At 32.4% G+C, this 25619-nt stretch overlaps 1 protein-coding gene across 1 annotated transcript in view; it reads left to right on the forward strand.

The window, feature by feature from the left end:
- The window catches only part of LOC133334138 (zinc finger MIZ domain-containing protein 2), a 45471-nt gene extending 21776 nt beyond the window's left edge, over nucleotides 1–23695 (forward strand). Inside the window, exons 2-11 of the mRNA XM_061542435.1 lie at nucleotides 1423–1978; nucleotides 2141–2371; nucleotides 4647–5365; nucleotides 5427–5545; nucleotides 8664–8796; nucleotides 8860–9073; nucleotides 9129–9907; nucleotides 9966–10113; nucleotides 10221–10553; nucleotides 23564–23695. Coding sequence (XP_061398419.1) covers nucleotides 1423–1978; nucleotides 2141–2371; nucleotides 4647–5365; nucleotides 5427–5545; nucleotides 8664–8796; nucleotides 8860–9073; nucleotides 9129–9907; nucleotides 9966–10113; nucleotides 10221–10553; nucleotides 23564–23695 — 3364 coding nt within the window. The remainder of the gene's footprint in view (nucleotides 1–1422; nucleotides 1979–2140; nucleotides 2372–4646; nucleotides 5366–5426; nucleotides 5546–8663; nucleotides 8797–8859; nucleotides 9074–9128; nucleotides 9908–9965; nucleotides 10114–10220; nucleotides 10554–23563) is intronic.
- The last annotated feature ends 1924 nt before the right edge of the window (nucleotides 23696–25619 follow it).

The raw sequence follows: 25619 nt of genomic DNA on the forward strand, positions 1-25619 counted from the left end.
TATTTTGATATTCTCGAAGTAAAATTGAAATAAAAAATCTCGAAACTTCAATTTTATTTACAAAAATTAATTTATTTTTTAAGGCGAATTAAACACAACAATTTGATTCCACATTCAATGTTACAATCAAGATTTATGCATAAGGTTAACAAGGAATAAACCTTGGTTACAATCAAGGTCTATATATTAAGGCCATCCAGTAAGGGCAGCTGATATGTACCTATAATCCGACGGAGCGTACAAAAATATTTAACTTCCCCCGCTATGGCAAAATGTTGTGTACGGCCGTATTACCCAAATACGTCGAATCCATATATTCAAGTGAATAATACAAACCGCAAAACAAAATTGAAAATGCATTAAATTAATTAATCCAAATATTTTATATTCCCATTCGAAATTTCATATTATCTGAATGTCTTGTCTTTATTTTCAACAAAAGAAAAAAAAAACACATTCTGTAAAAAAATCTTGTCAATATGTTTGTTTTGGTAAAATATTTTTGACATATCAATATACAACAACCGATGTTTGTTGTAGAAATTCGCCGATGCGGCTACCTTGTATATCTACCTTGTGCAAAACATTTTAAAACAAAAAAAAATTCACAAAATGTCAAAAAAAATAATTTTGAAACTGAATTGTCTTAGTCCCAATTTAGATTAGGCGAGTTTACTTGCGGCAAGTCTTTGACTGTAGGCGAGAGGGGCAAGGGGATTAGAAATGGAAAAAAATTGCTCGTACCGACAATTTTCTGGCAATTCGTTTTTTGTGTATTTCGTATTTGTTGACATTTTATATTTATTTAAATGTGAAAAAAATATTGACATCATCAGAAAAAAGAAATATTTTCGGAATCGAATTGCCTTGTATAGACGCATGAAGCAAATTCAAAAGGGAACGATAATAATTGCCACAAGTAAACTCGCCTAGTATAAATCAGGACTTATATAGACGCATGAAGCAAGTTCAAAAGAGAACGATAAAAATTACCGCAAGTAAACACGCCTAATCTAAATCAGGACTTACAGAAAATGTAAATACAGGGTTGCATATTTCCTGAAATTCGCCTTCTGGATGACCTGTTATTTGGGCCATGGTTACAATCAACTGGGTCGATGCGACTACATAATACATCTACTTTGGGCCTTGCTCTCTACTTTTTTTTGTAAAACACGCAAATACATTTCCCTCTCAGAATGTGCCCAATAATCGGAAAAACGTTAGAGAATCTCGGAACAAAATCTCATATCAGAGCCCACAAAAAATGTTAGCTGGACAGTTTCGATAGAAAAGGCACACCAATTGCCCTTGGGTTGTATCATATCTCATACCGCATGTTTTGTACCATGATACATTTGCTGACAATTGAGTGTGACCAACTTTCATTCAAATAATTTGAATTTTATTTTTCAATTATAGAAAAAATGAGGAAATGAATACTCCAGCAGGCTCCTCAAGGGCTCCAGCCTTAGGGGGCCAAATATCACCACTGGGTAACTATCTATCGGCAACGACAGATAACCATGCACATAATCAACTTCAGCAGCAACAACTGTTTCAACAGCAGCAACAGTTTTATCAACAACAGCAGCAGCAACATTTTCATCAGTATGCGACACACCAGCAGCATTTCATAAGTCATTCTAATAATGGCTACTCAAGCAGTGTGCCGTACCATGGTGACTCTGATAGCCTACGTTCGTTGAATAGTTCATTCGGCCCCAACTCCGAATTCACCGCTACATCTGCCAGCAATACCGACAACAGCTCTTCCTCTAACGTAGATCGGCTACATTACCCCATCCACAAGGAAAGTGATAACAGTGAAATTGGCGCCACCAGTGTTGCGAGTCCAGCTTTACTGTCACCCGCATCGTCAAATTCGGGGACTCCATTGCAAACCAATTATAATAATATGGTAACGGCCACTGGTGCTCAGCAAACCAATATGGACGCCATGAGTGGTTATAATCAGGTAATTTTTTCATTTAACTTCAATAATCAATTGGCATGAAGTGATTTACGTTGGTTTGCCAATATAAAAGGCTAGATAATCGGAATCATGTCTGTCCATTATCCTGTTGACATTAGTTTGAGCTAGAAGCATATTTATATTTGTTTGCCTTTTTTCGGATAGATTAGTGGTATGCAACCTGGATTGGGAACATCTAGCCAGTCGCAGCAACATTATATGAATAGCAGTAGCGGCATGAATCCAGCGCACATAGGGCCAGTGTCAGGAAGCAATATGAATGCCAATATCCACTTGGCAGCCTTAGGACCATCATCAAATGGAGGTGGACAAATGATCGGTATGCCAGGATATAACAATGGCGCTCCAAATGTTGGTTCAGGCAGACATTATCAGGTATATATAAATGAATCTATGTATGTATAAACATAAGGTCTATATATAAGGTCTACCGGGTGGCGAATTCATGCCTTAGTCTTCTCTTTCTGTCAACTTTTTAATCGCGAAGTTCGAATAAAATATGGTTCGAATAAAAATATTTTTGTTTATTCTTCTAACAATAATTTTTGACAGTCATTATTAAAAAAAAACCTTGATTATAGGAATTTATTCTTCTAACAATTATGTATGTATAAACATAAGGTCTATATATAAGGTCTACCGGGTGGCGAATTCATGCCTTAGTCTTCTCTTTCTGTCAACTTTTTAATCGCGAAGTACCAACCAGAACAGGTTAAAAACTCAAAATATCTTTCACAAAAACGTTATCATAATATTGTGCAGGTATATTATTATAGGAATACTGCAGCATGACTTTGCTTCATGGTCATCCAGTAAGGCCAGCTGGTATCTACATTTTATGTACAAATCTTTAATTTTAAATCGAAAATCATAGTTGGCTATTGGAAGTAGAAAAATAATTTTTATATTTTAATTGTTTTGTTTACAAAAACAAGAAATTTATATGAAATATTTTGAAAAAAGATGAATTGCTACCAATAAAATCAATGTGGTAATATACTTTTGCCGTTCGCATTTTATAAAATAAATAACATTTTCTAAATTAAATATCGGATAAATATAAATATTGGCCAATATTTCTGCATAATTATGATTTATTATCATTTGAAGTAAAATTTTAGGTACCTTTTCGTTTTATTTTTGAACAATTTGCGCAAAAACAACATAAAACAAAGTTTTTTTTCTATTTTGTTAATTACTAATGAATAAAGTGCAGAAAATTAGAAATGTTGTTTGACTTTGTTCAAAATTTAAAATAACGGCAGATTGAAATACCCCAAAATTTGTCCGGAGTAAATCTTACTGGAAGAAATTTACCCAGTAACATTCAGTAAGTTCTCAGCGTTGAACTGTCAAACTAGATCTCTATTTCCGCTCCCTTTTAGTGGAGTCTGTTACCTAGTAAACAGACAAATATCGAGTAAACAGGCAATTCCAATATTTACCATGGTATAATTATTACAAGGTAGGGCACAGCTACCAACTGATTGGCTTGTTCCATCAAATGAAAATACATATTTTGTGCATGTGGGTATTGTTTTGTCAGATAAATTAAAATATATTTAAAATTTTTGAAATGAAAATGATGTTTTTAACGCGCCCGTTTGGAAGTAATTACTTTGTTATGGTAAGTAATTACTTTGGTATCCCCATTCATTTTTTTGCGTTGTAATTGATTTTATATTTGCCGAAGAAGTCACCATCTACATAGTTTATTTTTTGTTATTCAACTCAAGCTGCCCTACCTTGTATTATTGCACCATGATATTTACTAGTAAGAATTTTTATGTTTATGTTATATTAGATAACCCAATAATTTGTACACATCCTGCATCTACATTTTCTGTCAAAAATTGTTGTTGAGGCGAAAATATCTTTGAAAAAATTTAGGTTTTATGCACTTTTTGAACGCAAATTATGAAAAAACTGGAGTCATATATCCGCATGAGACTACCTTGTATGATTATGACATAGATACTTACCTAATAAACAGCCTGTATGTTTTGAGAATGTTAAGTCTTTATTTAGCTTAGGCGAGTTTACTTGCGGCAATTCTTGTCGTTCTCTTTTCAACTTGCTTCATGGGTATATACAAGGCAATTCGGTTTCCAAAATATGTTTCTATTTGTTTTTTTTTCACATTTAAACGAATTGCCAGAAAATTATCGGTACGAGCACTTTTTTTCATTTTTTTCCCCTTGCCCCTCTCTCCAATCCTGATTTATATTAGGCGAGTTTACTTGCGGCAATTTTTATCGTTCTCTTTTGAACTTGCTTCATTCGTCTATACAAGGCAATTCGATTTCAAAAATATTTTTTTTTTTACAATGTTGTGGATTGGTATTTCAAATTACTGACATTACAAACAAAATTCACAAAACGAATTGCCAGCAAATTGCCGGTACGAGCAATTTTTTTCAATGTCTATTCCCCTTGCCACTCTCTCCTACAAACAAAGACTTGCCGCAATTAAACTGGCCTAATATAAATTGGGACCTACAAACAAAGACTTGCCGCAAGTAAACTCGCCAAATCTAAATCAGGACTAAGTGAAACAACAGTAGTACCATTTTATGTAATATATATTTTTAAATATGAAACACATAGGCCTTGATACATACATATATGTTAATGAATACTTGCCTTGCAGATGTCATCTATGAATCAAATGCAAAGTATGAGCATGGGAGGAATGGTTAATAACAGTGGAATGGGATATGGGGGCAGTTCTCCAAGCGGTATGCCCTTACATCAACAGCAGCAACAAATGAATGTCACGAATACAATGTCTAAAATGCAAGGAATGGGCAGCAGTGGCTACAATCAACGACGCATGTCTCCATATCCAAATCCTCAAATACATGCGGCGCAAAAGAGGGCAGGATCCTACCCAATAAACAACACAGCCGTCCCTCAAGGAAATGGAGGAGGATCAATGGGTTATAGTTCATCCAGCCAGATGCAGCACCAAATGGGAAACGGCGTGCCGCTACCAATACAAACTGGCTATGGCGGTAAGGTTGGCACAATGAGCTACAGTGGAAGACCCGTGATGACTTCTAGTGGAATAGGTTCCAATAATATGGGCCCTGGTTGCATGAGTTCCACGAATATGACAAATAATAATATGGGGCCGGTGGGCATGGTTCCTAGTGGAATACCGGGCAATATGGGACCTGCAGGATGCATTAGCTCAGTGCAACGTTTTGGTAGCAGTTATGGCGCAAATTCACATCATCCTCAACATAATCAGTTTTATACTGGTTCCCAAGCAAACATGAATATGAATAACAACATCGTTTCTAATCCAATGTGTCCGATCGGCCCCGGTTCTGTTCCAAGCAGCGGCAGTCCCTATCAAAATCAAAGGTATGTTATCTAGAAGTAATTATGCAAAACAAATAATAATAATCGTTTCTCTATTTTACAGTTTTCAACAGAATTACCAGCACAGCCCAGTTCCTGGAAATCCAACACCGCCCCTAACACCTGCCTGCAGCGTACCCTATGTTAGTCCGAATCCGGATATGAAACCGCAACTAGATAATTGTAAGTAAGCAATAACTCCAAGATACACCAACGTACACAGGATTTCATTACGGGGAACCGATTGGTTCAAAATGAAAATTTTCATTGCAAACACATTTTTTGTATGAAAAAATGTATTTCGGCGATACTAAAATGTTGTCATTACACCAAAGATTTCCGCGTACATTTCTAGTAAATTACTCAGTAATTTCTTCTGTGGGAGTAAGATAGATCATTTTTCTTCTTCAAACAAAAAATTACAAAAAATATAAGGCAAAATCATGGTACAATTATTCAAGCCCGCTTGTTCGGGTAAGCACTACATAAGTACTTATACCATTGTTCCAAAAAAAAGTACCAGTACCTACTCGCCAATACACTAGCCATGCGTTTGAGTGACGAATTTAACATAGGGATGTCATTGGAGGTATGTAATCGTCACCACCTCGTTTACCTTCCATTGACGAAATCTGTAATGACAATTGCAGTCATGATTCGTTTATAATTAGTAATGAACTATTTCACTAATGATTAATAATGCCCGAAGTAAGTGTTTCATTTAATTTATTAAATATAAAATTATTTATTATTACACAAATAAAAATTAGAGCATATTCACTCATGCTAGAGTTTGAAATAGGTATGTCTGAAATTAGAATCACTTATAATTAGAAATAATTCATTAAATACAAATTTAAAGAAATACTTACTATCAAAATATGGCGTTTAAGTCACGTGTTTTATTTATTTATTTTTTTTAAGGTAATTACCTTACCTTTAAACACACAAAATACTTAAATTTCACTAGGAACACACACAATTTATAACTTTTCATTTGTCAGACAAATAATGAAATTTTTCAACCACCAATATTTTTTTGCATCACGCAAATTTCAGAAAATAACGGAATCGAACAAAGAGAAACAAAAGAATATGTGAACTTACTTAAGTATCCCATGGTAAGGCGCAGTTGATACAATCGACGAACCGTTCATTTACTTTGGGATACTGAAATAAGTACATACCCTTAAATCAAAATCATTAATGGTGTATGCTATGAATAGTATCATTCGTATTATACTAGTGACGAAATTACTATAGAAAACCCGTCAATTGATGTTTTGTCAAGCTAGCGGGAGGTAACAACAAAACTACAACAAATACAATTCAACAACAACCATATAGAAAATTGTTATTGTATGTAACACTAGTGTCAGTTCTATATATTGAAAAATGTAAACAAAATATACGATATATCAATTAATGCCATGTACAGACGAGCGTTGTTCGCTCTCTCATTCATTGTTCGACCCTTAATTATGAAGTAATTACTTAGTTCCCCATACAAAATTGTCTAAGCGAACACCTACTTTTGTACGTTGTTCAATTCGAACCACTCTCTAAATCACCAAGAATTTTGTCCCATCTCTAACAATTGAGAGAATTTATCGACAATAAATTAATTTTGACAGCATGAAAAAATTTTTAAAATTTTCAAACTTTTTCAGTAAAATTAAAAATGGTGAATGAAAAGTAAACAAAATTCTAGTTTTTATATATGCAGAAGGATGTAAATGATGCAATATGCATTTCTTTCCCCGTTGTTCTAATTAGCGTACAAAACGAGAGACAAAAGTGGGGAAACCCAAACAAAAAGTCTCCATTTTTTTAAATGTGACATTTGAGGTGACAATATATAAAAATGTATTGAAAACAACAATATTTTCAGGAAAAATGGAAAACATGAATTAAAAGTAAAAAGATAGGGGTTTATATTATAGTCAGGAGAAAGAGAATTATTTTTTCTATTTAGATCCACATGTGATTCACGCAAATATGTTACAATTTTGGTGTAAAACAAGAAACAAAAAGTTTGAAATAAAAAACCCTGATAAAATTTCATTGTATGTGCAAAACTTACGAACATGCTATAAATCGAAAATTATTTTATGAAAACTGATTTAATACATGAAACCTTCCCAGTAGGAAAATTTAGTAAATTGAGTACGAAATTACATTAATAAAGAATAATATCCAAATAAATGAGTACCAAATTTTCCTGCTAGGTCTCTTTAAAAAACATAATTTTTCATATTCAAGTTGACACGAGTATTACGTTGGAATCAAATCAGCTGAGTATTGCAGTTACCTTCTATAATTGTACCATGGACAAAATCAAGGTTTATTTGTAGGGAACACTGAACTAAATTATAGTTTCTAAATAAGATACAAACAATAAATATATATTAGATCAGAAAATTAAAAAAAATGTTTCAGTTTTATCACTGATATGAAAAAAATCTATACGCCTTGGGCTAAAAATAAATTGATCGATATGTCAAAAAAAATATACATATATTCAATGTGTTAATTTTGTGCATAAGGGTCGTACCTAATTTATTGCGCTCCGTACAAAAATACTCATCTTTTTTGGGTTTGATAGACGTCCGTATTACCCAAATACGCCTTTATTGGCATATGTGCCAATTGACAACGGCGAAAATGGGTGGAAACATTTTTTTAATTGATCGAAAAATTTTTACTTTTATAGAAACACAATTTTTTCAATGACTGAAATTCTATTTTCAAAAAACTAAAAATTCAAAATACGCATTGTCAATGTTGAAAATTTTCAACTTCATATTTTTATACGCAATGCGTATTTGGGTAACATTCATTGAAATACATGTATTTAACTTTTGAGGTGAATAAAATCATACGCATGCGCATGAATTTAGTTACGACCCTGACAGTCGTAACGGCAATCGAACGATATCTTCCGAAATACATGACACCTTTTCGAATGAAGCAGCCTTTTTTAGAATTGATTTTCCTTCGAAATATATAAACATGCTGTTGGTAACATTGTTTACAAAACAAAAAACACGTGCGCTGACAGACTAAATGCCGGTGCAGCCAAGATATTATTCAATTTTATTTGTCTAATCTGATTCAACAAATATTCAAGTTATTTTTTCAATTTTATTTGTCTAATCTGATTCAACAAATATCTTGTCCATAAAGGCGAATAAATGATATTTCAATTTTATTTGTCTAATCTGATTCTACAAATACCCAAGTATTTTTTTTCAATTTTATTTTTCTAATCTGATTCATAAAAAATTTCTGGTCCATAAAGGCGAAGAAATGAGATTAACGTTTCCCGTTCGAGATGGTATTATACTTCCCCCGTTCCGTTTGTTGCACAATTTATCGGTGAGCAATCATGTATTCCACCTCAAGCAAAATGTGTACAACACGCTGATGTGTAGGTGAGTCTAGCTAAGAAAATATTGGCATTTTCAGAGCGACTAATCCAAATTACTTTCCTTTAGGTCGGACCTGGAGTTGCAGCTGAAATGCTTCCACCAAGATGACAGGCAAATGAATACCAACTGGCCTCATACAGTTACGGTATCGGCCAATGCCACTCCATTGAATATTGAACGTTCGGAAAAGACAGGCCAAGCGCTAAGGCCGCTGTATCTGAAAACAGTCTGCCAACCTGGTCGAAACACACTTCAATTGACAGCTAGTTCCTGTTGTTGCGTAAGTTTCTAAAAATTCCTACGTTCGGAGTCATGTCACTTATTTTGTTTTTTAGTCTCATCTTTTTGTTTTGCAACTAGTCCATCGACCATCTGTGCGACAGGTTATGCAAAGTCTTCACAAGCGCAATTTATTGCCATTGGAACATAGTGTGGCGAAAATTAAGCGATATTTTGCAGTTGGAATTGTTGGTGGCACACAAAACTCTGAAAGCACTGCTAGCAATATGCATGACTCCAATAAGTGCGTTAAGATCTCTCTAAAGTGTCCAATCTTAAAATCTCGGATACGTTTACCTGCTCGAGGATTAGAGTGCAAACATATTCAGTGCTTCGACTTGGAGGGTTACCTAATGGTGAATAGTGAGCGTGGTACGTGGCGTTGTCCAGAATGCAGTAAACCCGCCCTCACAGAAAGTTTAGAAATCGATCAGTATTATTGGGCTATTTTAAACACGTTGAATACTACCGAGGTTGAAGATGTTGTTATAGACTCTTCGGCGAATTGGAAGGCACTGCCTAACAGTTTAAACAGTAATACTCCCAGTGGTTGTCCTAATACAACAGCGAATTCCTTGTCGGGAACGGGAGGATCAACAAACGGTCCTGGGACTTCGAGTGCCATCCCAATTCCACAGATTAAACAGGAAAACTACTCCGACGAAACCACCAAAGTAATGTCGCCAGGTTCAACGCAATTGCCAACACCCTCATGGGATAATTCGCAAGCGATGAGCCCATTCAACAGCCATGATATGAACTCAATTGCCAATGGCAACATGATATCAAACGCAGGTGATAATTTAAACAATTCCCACCAAAGTGGTAGCAATGGGTAAGCAATTAAAAGCGTCACTCAAAACAAAGCATATCATTTCGAATTCAAATTGCAGCGGCCGAAGTAACATTGATAGCTTCAGTAGCTCCCAGACACCAACTGAAATGCAGTCGCATGATTCCTCGCATCAAAATAATTTAGCGGGTCAATTGGGTGAACCTCTGGATCAACTGAATGTAATGGAAAAATCAATTACAGAACAGGTAACTATTCGGATACAACAACAACTACAAATGTACACATTTCAGTGACAAATTCGTTACATTGCACTTTTTCTATATGCAGTCATTAATTGAACACGTTTTTACAGTTACCGCACACACCACATACTCCTGGTAGTTCAAGCCACCCCATGACACCTGGCGGCCCACCATCAGTGAGCTCTGTCCACAATGAACCCAACAGTAACGGCACATCGAATGGAAATAATTCGAGCAGTCTTAATTCTCCTCAAACTCCAGGTACTCCGAATAATCGTCCCAACAGCAATAACAACAGTCAGAAACAGTCCGATTCTCAACAGCGAGAGCAGATAATTAATTCTTTAATCGGGCCGCAATCATCATCAGATTTAGTTAGCCTTAACGATCATTCGTTTGATCCATCAAACATTGGAAATTCAGATGCCGCAAACGATTTAAATGTAAGTACGAATCCTATGTGGCGCTCTTTCTTCTTAAACGCACATCGAAACAATTTTGTTAATTCTGGAATGTTATTTACGGTACAAATGTAACAAAATACAATTTCAGGCTAGCCAAAATAAACAACAAACAAAGGACGAACACAATTATTTGTATTTCATTTTATATTAAAAATAAAATGAACAATAAGAGAAAATTTGATTTGGTATGTTCCCCGGGAACATATAAGCTTCCTGCATCAATACATTGCCCTCTTTCTGCAACTTGACAAAAATATAAAGAATTAGTTTCCAATTTGAATAATTTTTGTGTTTGATCGTAAAACAGCTGATCCAAAATGGCTGTGTTTGCAAAATCTTACTGCATAAAATTGTTTTTTGTTGTTGTTGAACTGTCAACAGACAGAGCTAATATCCTAGATTTACAAAAGGTATATATATATATAACAACATTACCAAAATTCCAACGAGGCGCACAAAAATATTCATCTTCCCCGCTATGGGTAAATGTTTTGTAAACCAAATCGAGGTCGGACAGTAAGGACAGTCTTCATTGACTGTCAAATTTATGGTTTGAAAATTAAAACGACATTAGAACTTTTTACCATGTTAAAACGGCATATACATTAAAACTTTTTACGGGGTTAGCCTACTTTATGAGGATTTATTTGACATATATGTAAATGAATTGACAATTGAAACCCACTGGTTTAACGTAATCCGGTTAAATGTAAACGTAATATAACCTACTTAATTCGTTCAAAAGTACAACGCTGCACCTACATCTATTGTCAAAAGTTGTACTTGGAGCGAAACTCGTATTATTTTTTATTTTCCACATTTTTAAACCCGAACAACACAAATTGGTCACCACACAATATTTTCGTAAACAATTCAAATAGTTTTTTCCAAGATTTGAAACAAGGCCTATATAAGGTCGGCCAGTAAGCGAATTCATAGAGAAAACTTAAGTTTAACGTCAATTTGTTTTGCCGAGACGAAAACTAATTGTTTCGCCTTTAAATAAAAAACACAGCCAAAAATCTTCTTTAAACTCTTGAAATAGTCAATTGTGCTTCACAAAGGCGATATAAATTGAAATTTAATTGAATGTTGACAAAATATTAATGTGAAGATAAATTGGACAATTTAAATTGGATATTTAACAGAGTGGAAGTTAACACAAGTCTGTTAACTCATTAACAGTGCTATATTAAGAAGTTACATAGTGATGAGTGCGAAGATAAGTTGGATTTTTCAGATTTTATTATTTTGTTTTGTATTTATAGCACATATATGATAATAAAAAAAACCTTCCTATAAGATCTCAACTCCATTTAAACAAAAATCAGAGACTTACTTAACACTAGAACGCCGAAGGCAGTCATTTTGACCGCTTTCCAGTTTCAAGTACAAGAGCAACTGTGCATTTAATGACACTTTTTTTTTAAAAATATGGTGACTTTTTGTACCTCATAGAATTACGTTTATTATAAAAAATTCACCAAATTTTAAAAAAAAGTGTCATTAAATGCACAGTTGCTTTTGTACTTGAAATTGGAAAGCGGTCAAAATGACCGCCTTCGGCGTTCTAGTGTTAAGGGAACCCCACCCATTCTCGATTTTAATTTTTCAAGATTTTCAATGGGCTGGTAAATCAATACCAATGCTTGTACTTTTGCACATATATATTTGAACTTTGCACATATATATTTGAAGATTTAAAAGAGAAGAAAAATAATTTACAAAAAAATTTTGTTATTGATTTGTTGTTGTTTTTTGTAATTAAAGAAAGGTCCTTATTTTTGATGGCGGGCATGATAACTCCTCACTGGAACATCGGAATCCGAAAATTCCAACGGTGTTAGAAAGAGTACATGTCTCGTATGAACTAGGATTATTGACTTCGCTCTAAAATTAACAAAATAGCGGACCTTTGAAAAAATATTTTTGGAAAATCGCCGATTTTTGACCAAAAGATTTTCAATGGGCTGGTAAATCAATACCAATGCTTGTACTTTTGCACATATATATTTGAACTTTGCACATATATATTTGAAGATTTAAAAGAGAAGAAAAATAATTTACAAAAAAATTTTGTTATTGATTTGTTGTTGTTTTTTGTAATTAAAGAAAGGTCCTTATTTTTGATGGCGGGCATGATAACTCCTCACTGGAACATCGGAATCCGAAAATTCCAACGGTGTTAGAAAGAGTACATGTCTCGTATGAACTAGGATTATTGACTTCGCTCTAAAATTAACAAAATAGCGGACCTTTGAAAAAATATTTTTGGAAAATCGCCGATTTTTGACCAAAAACCAAGTTAAAAAATAAGGAAGATCTTCACCGAGGCTTTATCCTAGTTCATACGAGAGCTATACACTCACAGAGAAACGTGTAAAAATTTGGAATCGATTGGGTTATTAGTTTTTGAGTTATCGTGCCCGCCATTCGCAAAAGAGAAAAACGCGTTTAAAGTTTGAGAAGCCCTTTAGCCGTCACTTGATGCTTACACAATAAATCGGCTATATCTTTAAGAGTTCTTGAGGTTTTCACTTGTTATTTTCCAAAACCGTTTCAGAAAGCTAAATTGGACGACTTTCTGAAAATATCCTGTTTTCCTGTTAAGACCACTGTGCGAAAATAATTAAAGATGAGCGGATGAAACTGGGCTTAAATGAAAGGTCTCGAGGAGTACTTTAAGACCATATACCAGTTATATTCCAAAACCGCTTCAGAAAGCTAAATTGGACGAATAATTATTATTTTTTTATTTTATTATCATGTATGTGCTATAAATGCAAAACAAAATAATAAAATAAATAATAATGAGTTAACAGAGTTCTGTTAACTTCCACTCTGTTAAATATTCAATTTAAATTGTCCAATTTATCTTCACACCCATAATTTGTAGGATAATTTATTTGAAGTCCTAATGTGCTACACAAAGACAATATAAATTAAAATTGAATTGAATGTTGACAAAATATTAATATTTTCGTTTTGACGTCTAACATAATTTTGTATGTATAGGTTTTAAAATATCATTTGACAGCAAACAAACTCAGCTGTGTTTACTGTCCGAACTTATATAGGCCTTGACCCTGTATCTGCATTTTCTGCCAAAAATTGTTGTTGTGGCGAAAAAAGCTTTGAAAAAATTTCGACTTATTTTGCACCTTTTGAATGCGCAAAACAAAATTTTGGCACAACACTGATTTTAATTAATTATTTAATTTATTATAGTATTAACATTGTAGTAAATACAATACTAATAATAAAAGTATCTAGCATTGGCTACAATGACCATCAGCTAAATCTGTTGACAATTCGTAATAATTTTATTAAATAGTAATTTTATGATGACGTATATAGTTGAATATCTTATTAATATTGACAGTAGCAGGTGATATTAAAATATTCGTTCCATCGTTGTTGAGGTAGTTATCTGAGTCAACATTTAAATTATTTTATTGAAGTGGTGTTAACATTAGAAGTGTTTCTTCCATTGATAAGTTCAATAAATTTAAGGGTCGTACCTGATTTATTGCGCTCCGTACAAAAATACTCACCTTCTCACCTCTTTAGGGTGTGATAGATGTCGAAAATTGACGAAAACATTTTTTTTTTTAATTGATCGAAAAATGTTTACTTTTATAGAAACACAATTTTTTCAATGACTGAAATTCTATTTTCAAAAAACAAAAAAATATGCAATGCGTATTTGGGTAACATTCATTGAAATATATGTATTTAACTTTTGAGGTGAATAAATCGTACGCATACGCATGAATTTAGGTACGACCCTAAAGGGTTGGTATCAAATTTTACAAAATTACCAGATGCTATAAAAATTCAGGAAACCTAGTTTCAAAGAAATATAACACAGCTATACTCAATTCCTGGATATATATACAGTGAGTGTAATAAGTATTTTGCTCTACAAATTTGAAAAAAATCCAATATATACGCCTAAAGCCAGCATACTAAAGATGAAAAATGAATTATGAATGATGGAGTACGTTTGTGGACATATTTAGATCGTATTTCTGCAAGAATCACAGCGAAAGACCTATTGGTCTTGAAGATATCGGCCGAAATATATAACAATCCAAAAATGTTTATCACAAAAAAGTATTTTGCTTTTTATTATTATTTCAGAAAAAATTTTTACATAGAACACGTTTGGTCTTTTTATAGTAACCATTGCGGGTAACCACATACTATAAGTGATTTGGCAACGATTCCAATAAACCACGGCATTTTTTCGCGACTATTTTCTCATATTTACGTTCAATACATTCTCTAGCAATATTTCATTTAATATTTGGTAATTTCTCGTCCTAATCTCAAAATGAGAGTATTAAATATAGTCGTCGCGGCTTAAAAACATCCCAAATATGTTAAGAATAACAAAAAGAAAGTTTTACAAAATATATCGCGAGGACAGGGCCTTTAAAACTTTTAAAAACAAAATCCGACAAACAAATTATTTAAAAAATTATCGCGAAACCCCATTTTTCTAACTTCGAAAACTTTATGGTTCATTATTACTGATCTAGGAACCAATATATGCGATGAAAATAGCAATAAGGAGGTCAGATTCAAAGATATGAACGGTTTTCTGGCAATAGAAATACATCTTATTTCGAAAATAAATAGATCGAGCCGTTTATTCCCTACTGCATTTTATTCGCAACTGATGGTGTTAATCGGAGATAAAATATTGAATGCGTATTCGTCACCAGCTACCACAGTTTTTCAAAAGACAATAGGACTTGACGAATAATGAAGTTTTCTCCCAACTTCATGTATTCTTTTTTATTTCTATTGCTTTAGAACTGTTCATACCTTTGAATCTGACCCCCTTATTGGCATCTCTATCGCATATATTGGTTCCTAGATCAATATTACTGGACCATAAAAATTTCGAAGCCAGAAAAATTGAGTTTCGCGTTATTTTTTAAATAATTTGTTTGTCGGATTTTGGTTTTAATAGTTTTAAAGGCCCTGTCCTCGCGATATATTTTGTAAAACGTTCTTTTTGTTATTCTTAACGTATTTGGGATGTTTTGAAGCAGCGACGACTATATTTAATACTCTCATTTTGAGATTAGGACGAGAAATTACCAAATATTAAATAAAATATTGCTAGAGAATGTATTGAACGTAAATGTGAGAAAATAGTCGCGAACAAATGCCGTGGTTTATGGAATCGTTGCCAAATCACTTATAGTATGTGGTTACCCGCAATGGTTACTATAAAAAGACCAAACGTGTTCTATGTAAAATTGTTTTCTGAAATAATAATAAAAAGCAAAATACTTTTTAGTGATAAACATTTTTGGGTTGTTATATATTTCGGCCGATATCTTCGAGACCAATAGGTCTTTCGCTGTGATTCTTGCAGAAATACGATCTAAATATGTCCACAAACGTACTCCATCATTCATAATTCATTTTTCATCTTTAGTATGCTGGCTTTAGGCGTATATATTGGATTTTTTCAAATTTGTATTGAGGCAAAATACTTATTACACTCACTGTATATATACATCAGTAATAATTTTCAATTTACTGTTGACATTTTCAGAAGTTCTAACCTTTTAGATTTTATTATGGTTACTTTGAATAATTTCAAAATTAAAAAAAAATTATGAAAATTATTTCCTTTCATCGATCTTAGAAATGTCCGGTATCAGATTTTATTGATACTTTTGATAACTTTTTATGACGATATTGATGACGTGTTTAGTAATATGTCTGTTGATTTATTTATTGATTCGATGGAATGCGATCTTTCGGATCATAATGTACTTTGTTGCAGACAATGTGGAAATATCAAGGACTACCAAAAGGCTAAAACAATTTTGCAGACTATTTTACCTCGGAGCTTTAATGGTTTTGATAGTTCTGATTTGACAGAAGAGCTATTATCTTGTATGCACACTCCTATAAAATGTTCGACAGTTGAGGAAAAAAGTATGTAACACCCAATTGCTGTTTCAGATTTTTCCGTGGATAAATAACACATCAATATGCTTATTTCTTAACAATTGCATCTGATTGAATGTCTCAAATTGTAGCACACTCCGATGACACAGTTAATTCTCTTCGCATGTTATCAAGGGCCAATAAAAGGTTCATTATTAATGATATAGGCTTGCCTGATGTTTTAGAAATTCCAAAAGAAGCAAAAGTAGCATCATTGGTCAAGTATAGGCCAGTCGGTGTTTTACCCTCAATCAGGGATGGAAAATTCAGTACAATAGTACCTTTTTACCCAAAAAGTACCGTAGTACCCCCGTGACCATTTCAGTACCATTCCAATCCTCCATTAAACCATGATATATATACATTTTTTGGATTAGAATTTGTTATGGATTTGACCGGCAAAAGTATTGCAGATAAAGATATTGATGTGATTGCAATTTTTTTCTTAAAAAATTAATGGGTTTACGACTGATAACTGTTCAGTTATGATTATAATTACAAACATTAAATTAATTTATCAGTTCCAATCTTTTTTAACCGGATATGTTTGTCAGCTACTCAATTTGGCGTACTCTGTGCTATCTCCTGAGGTAGGCAAATTGATGACATTCATAGTCGTCGTGATTCAAGAGCACTGTGGAACTGAAATTCATGTTAGTTTTGGGTATATTGACTTTCGAGAAAGAGGTAGTGAAATTAAAATTAGTCAATAGCATACATATTCAAATGCAATCGAAAGGAGCAAGAATTCTCATATTATTACCATCAGAAAGTTAGACTAAGTGATGATATCTTGAAAATCGATCTTTATAAAACTTAATATTTTTTTTTTATTTCTTGAAAAAAGTACTCTTTTGGTTCAAATGCAATCGAAAGAAGCAAGAATTCTCATATTATTACCATCAGAAAGTTAGACTAAGTGATGATATCTTGAAAATCGATCTTTATAAAACTTAATATTTTTTTTTATTTCTTGAAAAAAGTACTCTTTTCTTGAAAAAAGTACTCTTTTCATAAAAAAAAGTACTCTTTTGGTACTTTTTCACATTTTTATATTTAAAATTAGTCAATAGCATACATATTCAAAAGCAATCGAAAGAAGCAAGAATTCTCATATTATTACCATCAAAAGATAGACTAAGTGATGATATCTTGAAAATCGATCTTTATAAAACTGAATATTTTTTTTTTATTTTCTTGAAAAAAGTAATCTTTTATTAAAAAAAAGTACTCTTTTGGTACTTTTTCACATTTTTCATTTTCCATCCCTGCCCTCAATCGACAAAGTCATTGAAAATTTTCTGTTTGATAAACTACAAACATATTTTGAGAATAATAATCGAATGTACAGTCTACAGTTTGGTTTTAGAAAGATCTGCGGCAGATGCTATTTTAAACATAACACACACAATTTGCAGCGGACTTGAAAATGGTTTCAGTGGTGTTGCTGGTATATTCTTTGATCTTGTAGATCATGATATTTTAATTGAGAAAATGGGATACTATGAAATTCAAGGTAATTTTTATTTAAAGGTTATTTATCAAATAGGATGCAATATGTGCAAATCAACGACGCATCATATGTCTTCAGTAATGGCTTAGTAAATAGTGCATGTATGTAAATGGTAATATCGTAAAGGAGGTACCGAGCGTTAAACTTTTAGGAGTAGTACTTCAAAAGAATCTTTCATGGGAATATGTGTATCCAATAATCTAAAACCAAAATAGCTTCTGCAATGCGAATTCTTTAGAAAATGCAAAATAAACTAAATTTAAGAGACAAACTAATGATTTTTGAGTCACTAATTCAATCTCACTAGAATTATATAGCAGTAGCATATGCGTATAACAAAACCAATGAATCCTTGAAGTCTTTACAATGTATACAAAATAAAGCTTTAATTGTCTTTCAAGCTTTATTTTGTATAATAAATAAATAAACTTCCAAAAATAATTATGCAATATGAAAGAAACATTTCTGATGTAAATATGGGAAATTACAAAATTCTTTTAAAAATCCATTAAAAAAATTTTTTTGCGAGCACATTTATGATTTTTGGTACATAGGTTAAGACAAATATGCTGATTCGAAATCTGTTCGCTTTCACAAATTCGGATGCTGCGCACAAAAGTTATAGCGGGTCTAAACCTTGTAAATTAAATATAAATTATAATATAAAATTAATGAATTCCTATATATAAATTAAATGAATTCCTGTTTGTTGTACATCGCGAATTTCTTCACAAACGCATAAAAACATTTGTTTTCTTTGTATACTTCTCAAATCGCATTGAAATATGGTTTAATAGTCGCGAAAGACAAATAACAAAATGAAGACAACTGAAAATAAAATAAATTAATTTTTTATTTAAAACAAAACGATTTTATTTTTTAAGATTTTAAATGGGCTGGTAAATGAATACCAATGCTTGTTAAGGTTTGTAACTTCGCACATATATATTTGAAGATTTAAAAAAGAAGAAAAATAATTTACAAAAAATTTTTGTTGTTGTTTTTTGTGATCAAAGAAAAGTCCATATTTTTGATGGCGGGCATGATAACTCCTCACTGGAACATCGGAATCCGAAAATTCCAACGGTGTTAGAAAGAGTACATGTCTGGCTCTCGTATGAACTAGGATTATTGACTTCGCTCTAATATTAACAAAATGGCGGAACTTTGAAAAAATATTTTTGAAAAATCGCCGATTTTTTACCAAAAACCAAGTTAAAAAATAAGGAAGATCTTCACCGATTGGCTTTATCCTAGTTCATACGATAGCTATACACTCACAGAGAAACGTGTAAAAATTTGAAATCGATTGGGTTATTAGTTTTTGAGTTATCGTGCCCGCCATTCGCAAAAAAATGTTTAGAGAAAAACGCGTTTAAAGTTTGAGAAGCCCTTCAGCCGTCACTTGATGCTGACACAATAAATCTTCAAGAGCTCTTGAGATTTTTACTTGAAATTTTGCAGGGACATTCTTGAATTAGTGTAGATTGGAATTAAGTCAACAAAAATTTTGACCCCGAGAATGGTCAATATTAAATAGCATGCAATTCGCGTATTCGCGGAAATCAGTTGTTGCGCATGCGGTTTTCGTATAAACCGAATCAATCTCTTCCAATAATTATGAATTTTTCGATGTTTCATTTTGCGGCTAAAGTGTGCCGCTCGATGCACTTTACTATGCAAAAACCTTAAAAATTGCTAAAAATGACGCACAGTGCATACGATTTTTATGCGGATCCGATTTCAGTAATCTCCTATGAAAATACACAAAAGGACACCTATTTTAAAAGGATCGGTTAAGAACCGCGGATGTGCCTCCACAATCGATTTTGGATAAAATACGCATATTATTCGCGTATCGATATATTTTTGACCTATTTTCACACAGATTCGCGAATATGATAACACAAGAATGAATGTATGCGAAATCAATTCGAAGAAAAACGCGATTATATACGCTAATTTGTCAAAATAAGTTTTTGCAGTTTTCCCACATTCAAGGTACCTATATCCGCCGTTTTATTTTGCGGAATTAAACAATGATGGGCTCATTATGTCAGGCACGTAAAAAAACTAAAATCACGCGGGGTTCCACGGAATTTGAATGGAGTTTCTTAATTTTGGACTCAAAAAATATGTTTTTTATAAAAATTTACGCACTAAATTTTCGTCTTTGGAGCCCAATTGCAAAGAAGCTATGGTGAGCACATCCATGAGATATACACTAAACGAAGCAAAATCACGAGTTCTACAATCCTATAATTAGTTTAGTCCGTTATCTGGATGCGCATCCCAATTATAAGAAAAAATCAAAAAACACCGAAAATCCGTCTTCAAAATGTCAGCATCCATTTCGGGAGGATACATTAGAACCATGTTGTCCCTGGGGTATTCAGCAACTTAGTCACTGATCAGATATGCGTGCGTTGTGTAGTTTAGCCACAAATCAAGAAGGAACACAAAAAACTCGTTGGTTTCAACGCATTTTCACCCATTTTTTTACATTACCACCATCACAGCTTCCACCAAACTTATTATTTATTACCAATATTTTAAGATTTTGACAAGAACTTAAATTATATGCAATATGTTCATCACCACCATCACAGCTTCCACCAAACTTATTATTTATTACCAATATTTTAAGATTTTGACAAGAATTTAAATTATATGCAATATGTTCATATTTCGCGAGTTATAACCTTGCAAACCTCAGCTTCAAGGAATTTAAAAGATTTTTGTAATTTCCCATATACAATGTATATATCGTCGTCATAAATGCAAACGGACGTAACTACAGAAAAATTCGAAATTGACTTTTTGTTTGATTATTGTTCGTTTAATAAAACTACATGTTCACACAAAAATTTAGACGTAAATAGAATAGCATGTTTTTATTAATGCAAAAAGACGTAACTACACACCTGTAAAAAACTAAAGCTCGCAATATTGAAGATAGAAATTCTAAACATATATTAAAGTTACTTCTGGGATGTTTGGTATTGAAAATGAGATATTTCGGCCAATTTTTTACGGTAGCCCCCATATAGCGGTACCCCAAAATTCTGTATTTTAATGTTTATCTTCATTTTTTAACTAATCAGTTATAATTATGTATTTCTCAATACTCGGCATTTTAGAAAAGTTCTATCGCTATCGGAGAAATATTTTATGTCTTTAGTGCAGCATTTACATAAAATCGGTCGAAAATGTGTATGGGAGCTATATCTAGACTTAATTTGGTACGCTGTACAAATTTTAGCCTCAATCGGATAATTATTAGTCACTTTGTTGTACTATAATTGTGATGTATTTACGTTTTTTGTTTCTGAAAATATCATGTCAAAAGGACGTAATTGACATAAAACCTTTAAAAACCAAACAAAAAATTTTTCAAAAAATAAATACGGCCCTATAGTGCATGTGGGCGCTGAGGCTTTACATAAATTTAATTGTAATATTTACATACAGTGAGTGTAATAAGTATTTTGCCTCTATACAAATTTGACAAAATTCCAATATATACACCTAAAGGCAGCATACTAAAGATGTAAAATGACTTATGTATGATGGGATATGTTTGTGGACATATTTAGATCTTATTTCTGCAAGAATCACTGCGAAAGACGTATTGGTCTCGAAGATGTCGACCAAAATCTATACCAACCCAAAAATGATTATCAAAAAAAGTATTTTGCTTTTTATTATTATTTTTGAAAATATCATTACATACCACACGCTTTGTCTTTTTTTATAGTTACCATTGCCGGTATCCACATACTATAAGCGATTTGACGACGATTCCAATAAACCACGGCATTTTTTCGCGAATATTTTCTTACATTTACGTTCAATACATTCTCCAGCAATATTTCATTTAATATTTGGTAATTTCTCGTCCTAATCTCAAAATGAGAGTATTAAATATAGTCGTCGCGGTTTCAAAACATCCCAAATATGTTTAAAATAAAATAAAAGGAGATTTTGCAAAAAATATCGAGAGCACAGGACCTTAATAACTATTAAAACCGAAATCCGACAAACAAGTTATTTAAAAAATATCGCGAAACCACATTTTTCTGACTTCGAAAACATTATGGTCCATTAATATTTATGTAGGAAACAATATATGCGATACAAATAGCAATAGCAGATTCGAAGATATGAACAGTTCTAAAACAATAGAAACTACAAAACATTACATGAAGTTGGGTGAAAACATCATTCTCCGTCAAATACTAGTGCCTTTTAAAAAAAACTGTGGTAGGTGGTGACGAATAAGCATTCAATATTTTGCATTCGTTTAACACCATCAGTTGCGAACAAAATGCAGCAGTGAATAAACTGGTCGATCTCTTTATTTTCGAAATAAGATTTATTTCTATTGCCATAAAACCGTTCATATCTTTGAATTTGACCTCTTTATTTCTATTTTCATCACATATATTGTTTCCTAGATCAATATTAATGGACCATAATGTTTTCGAAGTCAGAAAAATGGGTTTTCGCAATATTTTTTTAAATAATTTGTCTGTCGGATTTTGGTTTTAATAGTTTCTAAAGTCCTGTCCTCGCAATATATTTTGCAAAACCTCCTTTTTATTATTCTAAACATATTTTGGATGTTTTGAAGCCGCGACGACTATATTTAATACTCTCATTTTGAGATTAGGACGAGAAATTACCAAATATTTAATGAGATATTGCTTCGCGAACAAATGCGGTTTATTGGAATCGTCGCCAAATTGCTTATAGTATGTGGATACCCGCAATGGTAACTATAAAAAGACAAAGCGTGTGGTATGTAATGATTTTTTTCAAAAATAATAATAAAAAGCAAAATACTTTTTTTTGATAATAATTTTTGGGTTGGTATAGATTTTTGCCGATATCTTCGTACATTTTTAATCCGCATTCTCATTGTCAATATTGACATTTATCGACAACTATAGTTTGGTATTCTGTAAGACAATGGATGAATTGACTCTGATTTTTGTCGTCGCCGTTTTTTGATGAATAAAAAATTTAAATCCCAACCCCGCTTACTCGTACAAAATTCCCGTCCCTTAAAAATGTTATGCTTATCTTTTTCACTACTTTCGTGGATTTTGATGTGTTCATCGAACGAAATCAACGGTAAACTACATTTGTTTTTGTGTGTGTCATTCTAACTCTCATAGTTCTTACGTTGATCGATCGCGCTATTCAGATTTTTCTGCAGCTCAGTGAATTTACTTGGCGCTTTCGCAATGGTTACGAATCGCCACCACATCTCTACTTCTACCCTGACAACTATTCTTCAAAATAGAGAGGTCATTATGGGAATGCCCAGCAGCAGTACCGCAAAACGCAAAAAAGGTGCATTCGTGGAGCTTCAAATGACAGAGAATTAAAAACCGAAGCCATACTATTTTTTTCTGGTTTTCGTGTCTTAGGGCAAATATATTCATTTTTGTCTGCCAAGTAATTATGTACATCTTTCTTTTTCTTCTAATTGCAGCTCTTATCTGATGTAGACCCACTGGAAATATTGTCGTATTTGGAACCGCAGCCCGATTTAAACACTCCGCCATCCAGTGGATCCAGCAACACCAACAATAATGACGATATTTTGGCATCGTTATTTGATTAAACACCTTCTGTCGTTGAACATCTAGATTGTTATCGACTGATATAAATAGTATTATTAATTCTTAAATAGTATTATTAATCCACATTGGAAATGCATAATAGCTAAAGAAATGGTAAATTTCATATGAGAATCCAGTGCATAGGCCTATTACTTCTAAAACATTCAAATGTGATTTAAAATAAACATTAATTATATATATATATATATATATTTACAGTGGTCAACGTATTATGCTTTAAATTAAAGTCTCCTTTAAATTAAATTTTTAGTTTAAGAAACACTAGATCGGTGGCAATTTTTTGGGTGACATGGAGCAGTTGCCAGCACAATAGACAACAAATGCAACATCCTACGCTCTTGGGCGCTGCTAATATTACTGATGCTGTTTCTTAAATGTTAAAACTATGTACAAAGTATTATTTCATATTTTTATGTTCTAAACTTAATTACAATACATACATGGATATTTAGAGTATTAACGAGTATGTAAGATCCGTAGCATATAAGATGTAAATAAATGCCAATTGTCATTGCAGTAAATTTAATCCGAAGACATACAAATACGCATGCCTCGAACAATGAAATAAAATAACAATAATTCTGAAACTTATTACACCACTGTTATCACAAATGCTATTCTTCGTTGTTGTGGGTACACCGCAACTATATTTTGCAATTCAACTAATAACATGGTATCTAAATGGACCAATCTTCTTCCCAAAAAAAAATAATTTTCATTTTTCAATCTCTAAAGCGCAATCAAGTCAGGACAATGCGAACTCACAACCTGATTATTATTTTAGTAAATCATCCTATTACAACTAATACACACTTAAATGTAGTTAACGGAATATCGCATTTTAGCACGAACAGTTTTTTTTTTCAAAAATAATATTTTGGATTATTAAATTGTTGTGTGTTCAATTTTGAACGGATATTACTACCATAGAACAGTCTAGTTATGGAATAAAAATAATAATGTCGCCAAAATATTGTATGAAATTTTCTGATTTTATGGTCTTCACCTATTAAATATTAATATTTTAATAGTGCATGTTGGCCTTGCGAAGCTCCATGTGAGGTTTGCGAAGCAATTTTATTATTATTTTGTTTTTTTTTTTTATCGTATTCTAGAAGTTCTGAACATGGAGCGAAGGAAAGTAGTGGTTTCATTATTATATAAAAGTAAGGAATAAATAGAAAATGAATATATAAATTAAATGCCTAATGTTACAAACCTACAATGATTTTATTTGTTTCGCTTATGTAAACAAAAATGCAAGAGTGCATAAATGTGATTTTATTAAATAAAATGTCACATTTAACTAAAACTCCCGATATACATATTTATATAAATATATAGGAGCGCTTTTACGTGTTATACTGCATAGACGATATAAAACTGCGGATAAAGTGAAATAAAAACTAAAGTGAAATAAAAACCTAAATCGAATTAATAAAAACCTTCTTAAATTATTTTAACTTGTTTTATTTCAGATCGTATATTTGCTTATAATTCGTTTTCTAAGAAATTATAATATTTCAACATTTTGAAATTTTGTCATTCTTGTAGAATGGAAACTAAATCCTGTCTACATCTTAAGCAAGAAAGTCAGAACCCTAGCATATATGACTTTTTGCAACCTAGTACACCAGTACACCATATATTGGTGATTTTTTTATTTTTTTTTAATTTATTTCGCTTTTTTGCAACAAAAACTAAAAGGCCATTGTTACGCAATACAACAATTATTTAAGCTCCTCCTACACCTACCATAAACTTAAATAATAAAAAATACATAAAAATAATTAAAAAATATCAACACTTAAACCACTCAAAAAATATTACATCGAAGGACCGAAGCATTTAGTTAGGATGTGGATTGTTTGTGAGAAATTTCCCGACATTGAATATTTTTATTTA

The sequence above is a fragment of the Musca vetustissima genome, unplaced genomic scaffold (genome assembly GCF_032173495.1).
Source record: "Musca vetustissima isolate MV318-11 ecotype Yass unplaced genomic scaffold, APGP_CSIRO_Mvet_v1 utg3141, whole genome shotgun sequence".
Classification (NCBI taxonomy): domain Eukaryota; kingdom Metazoa; phylum Arthropoda; class Insecta; order Diptera; family Muscidae; genus Musca; species Musca vetustissima.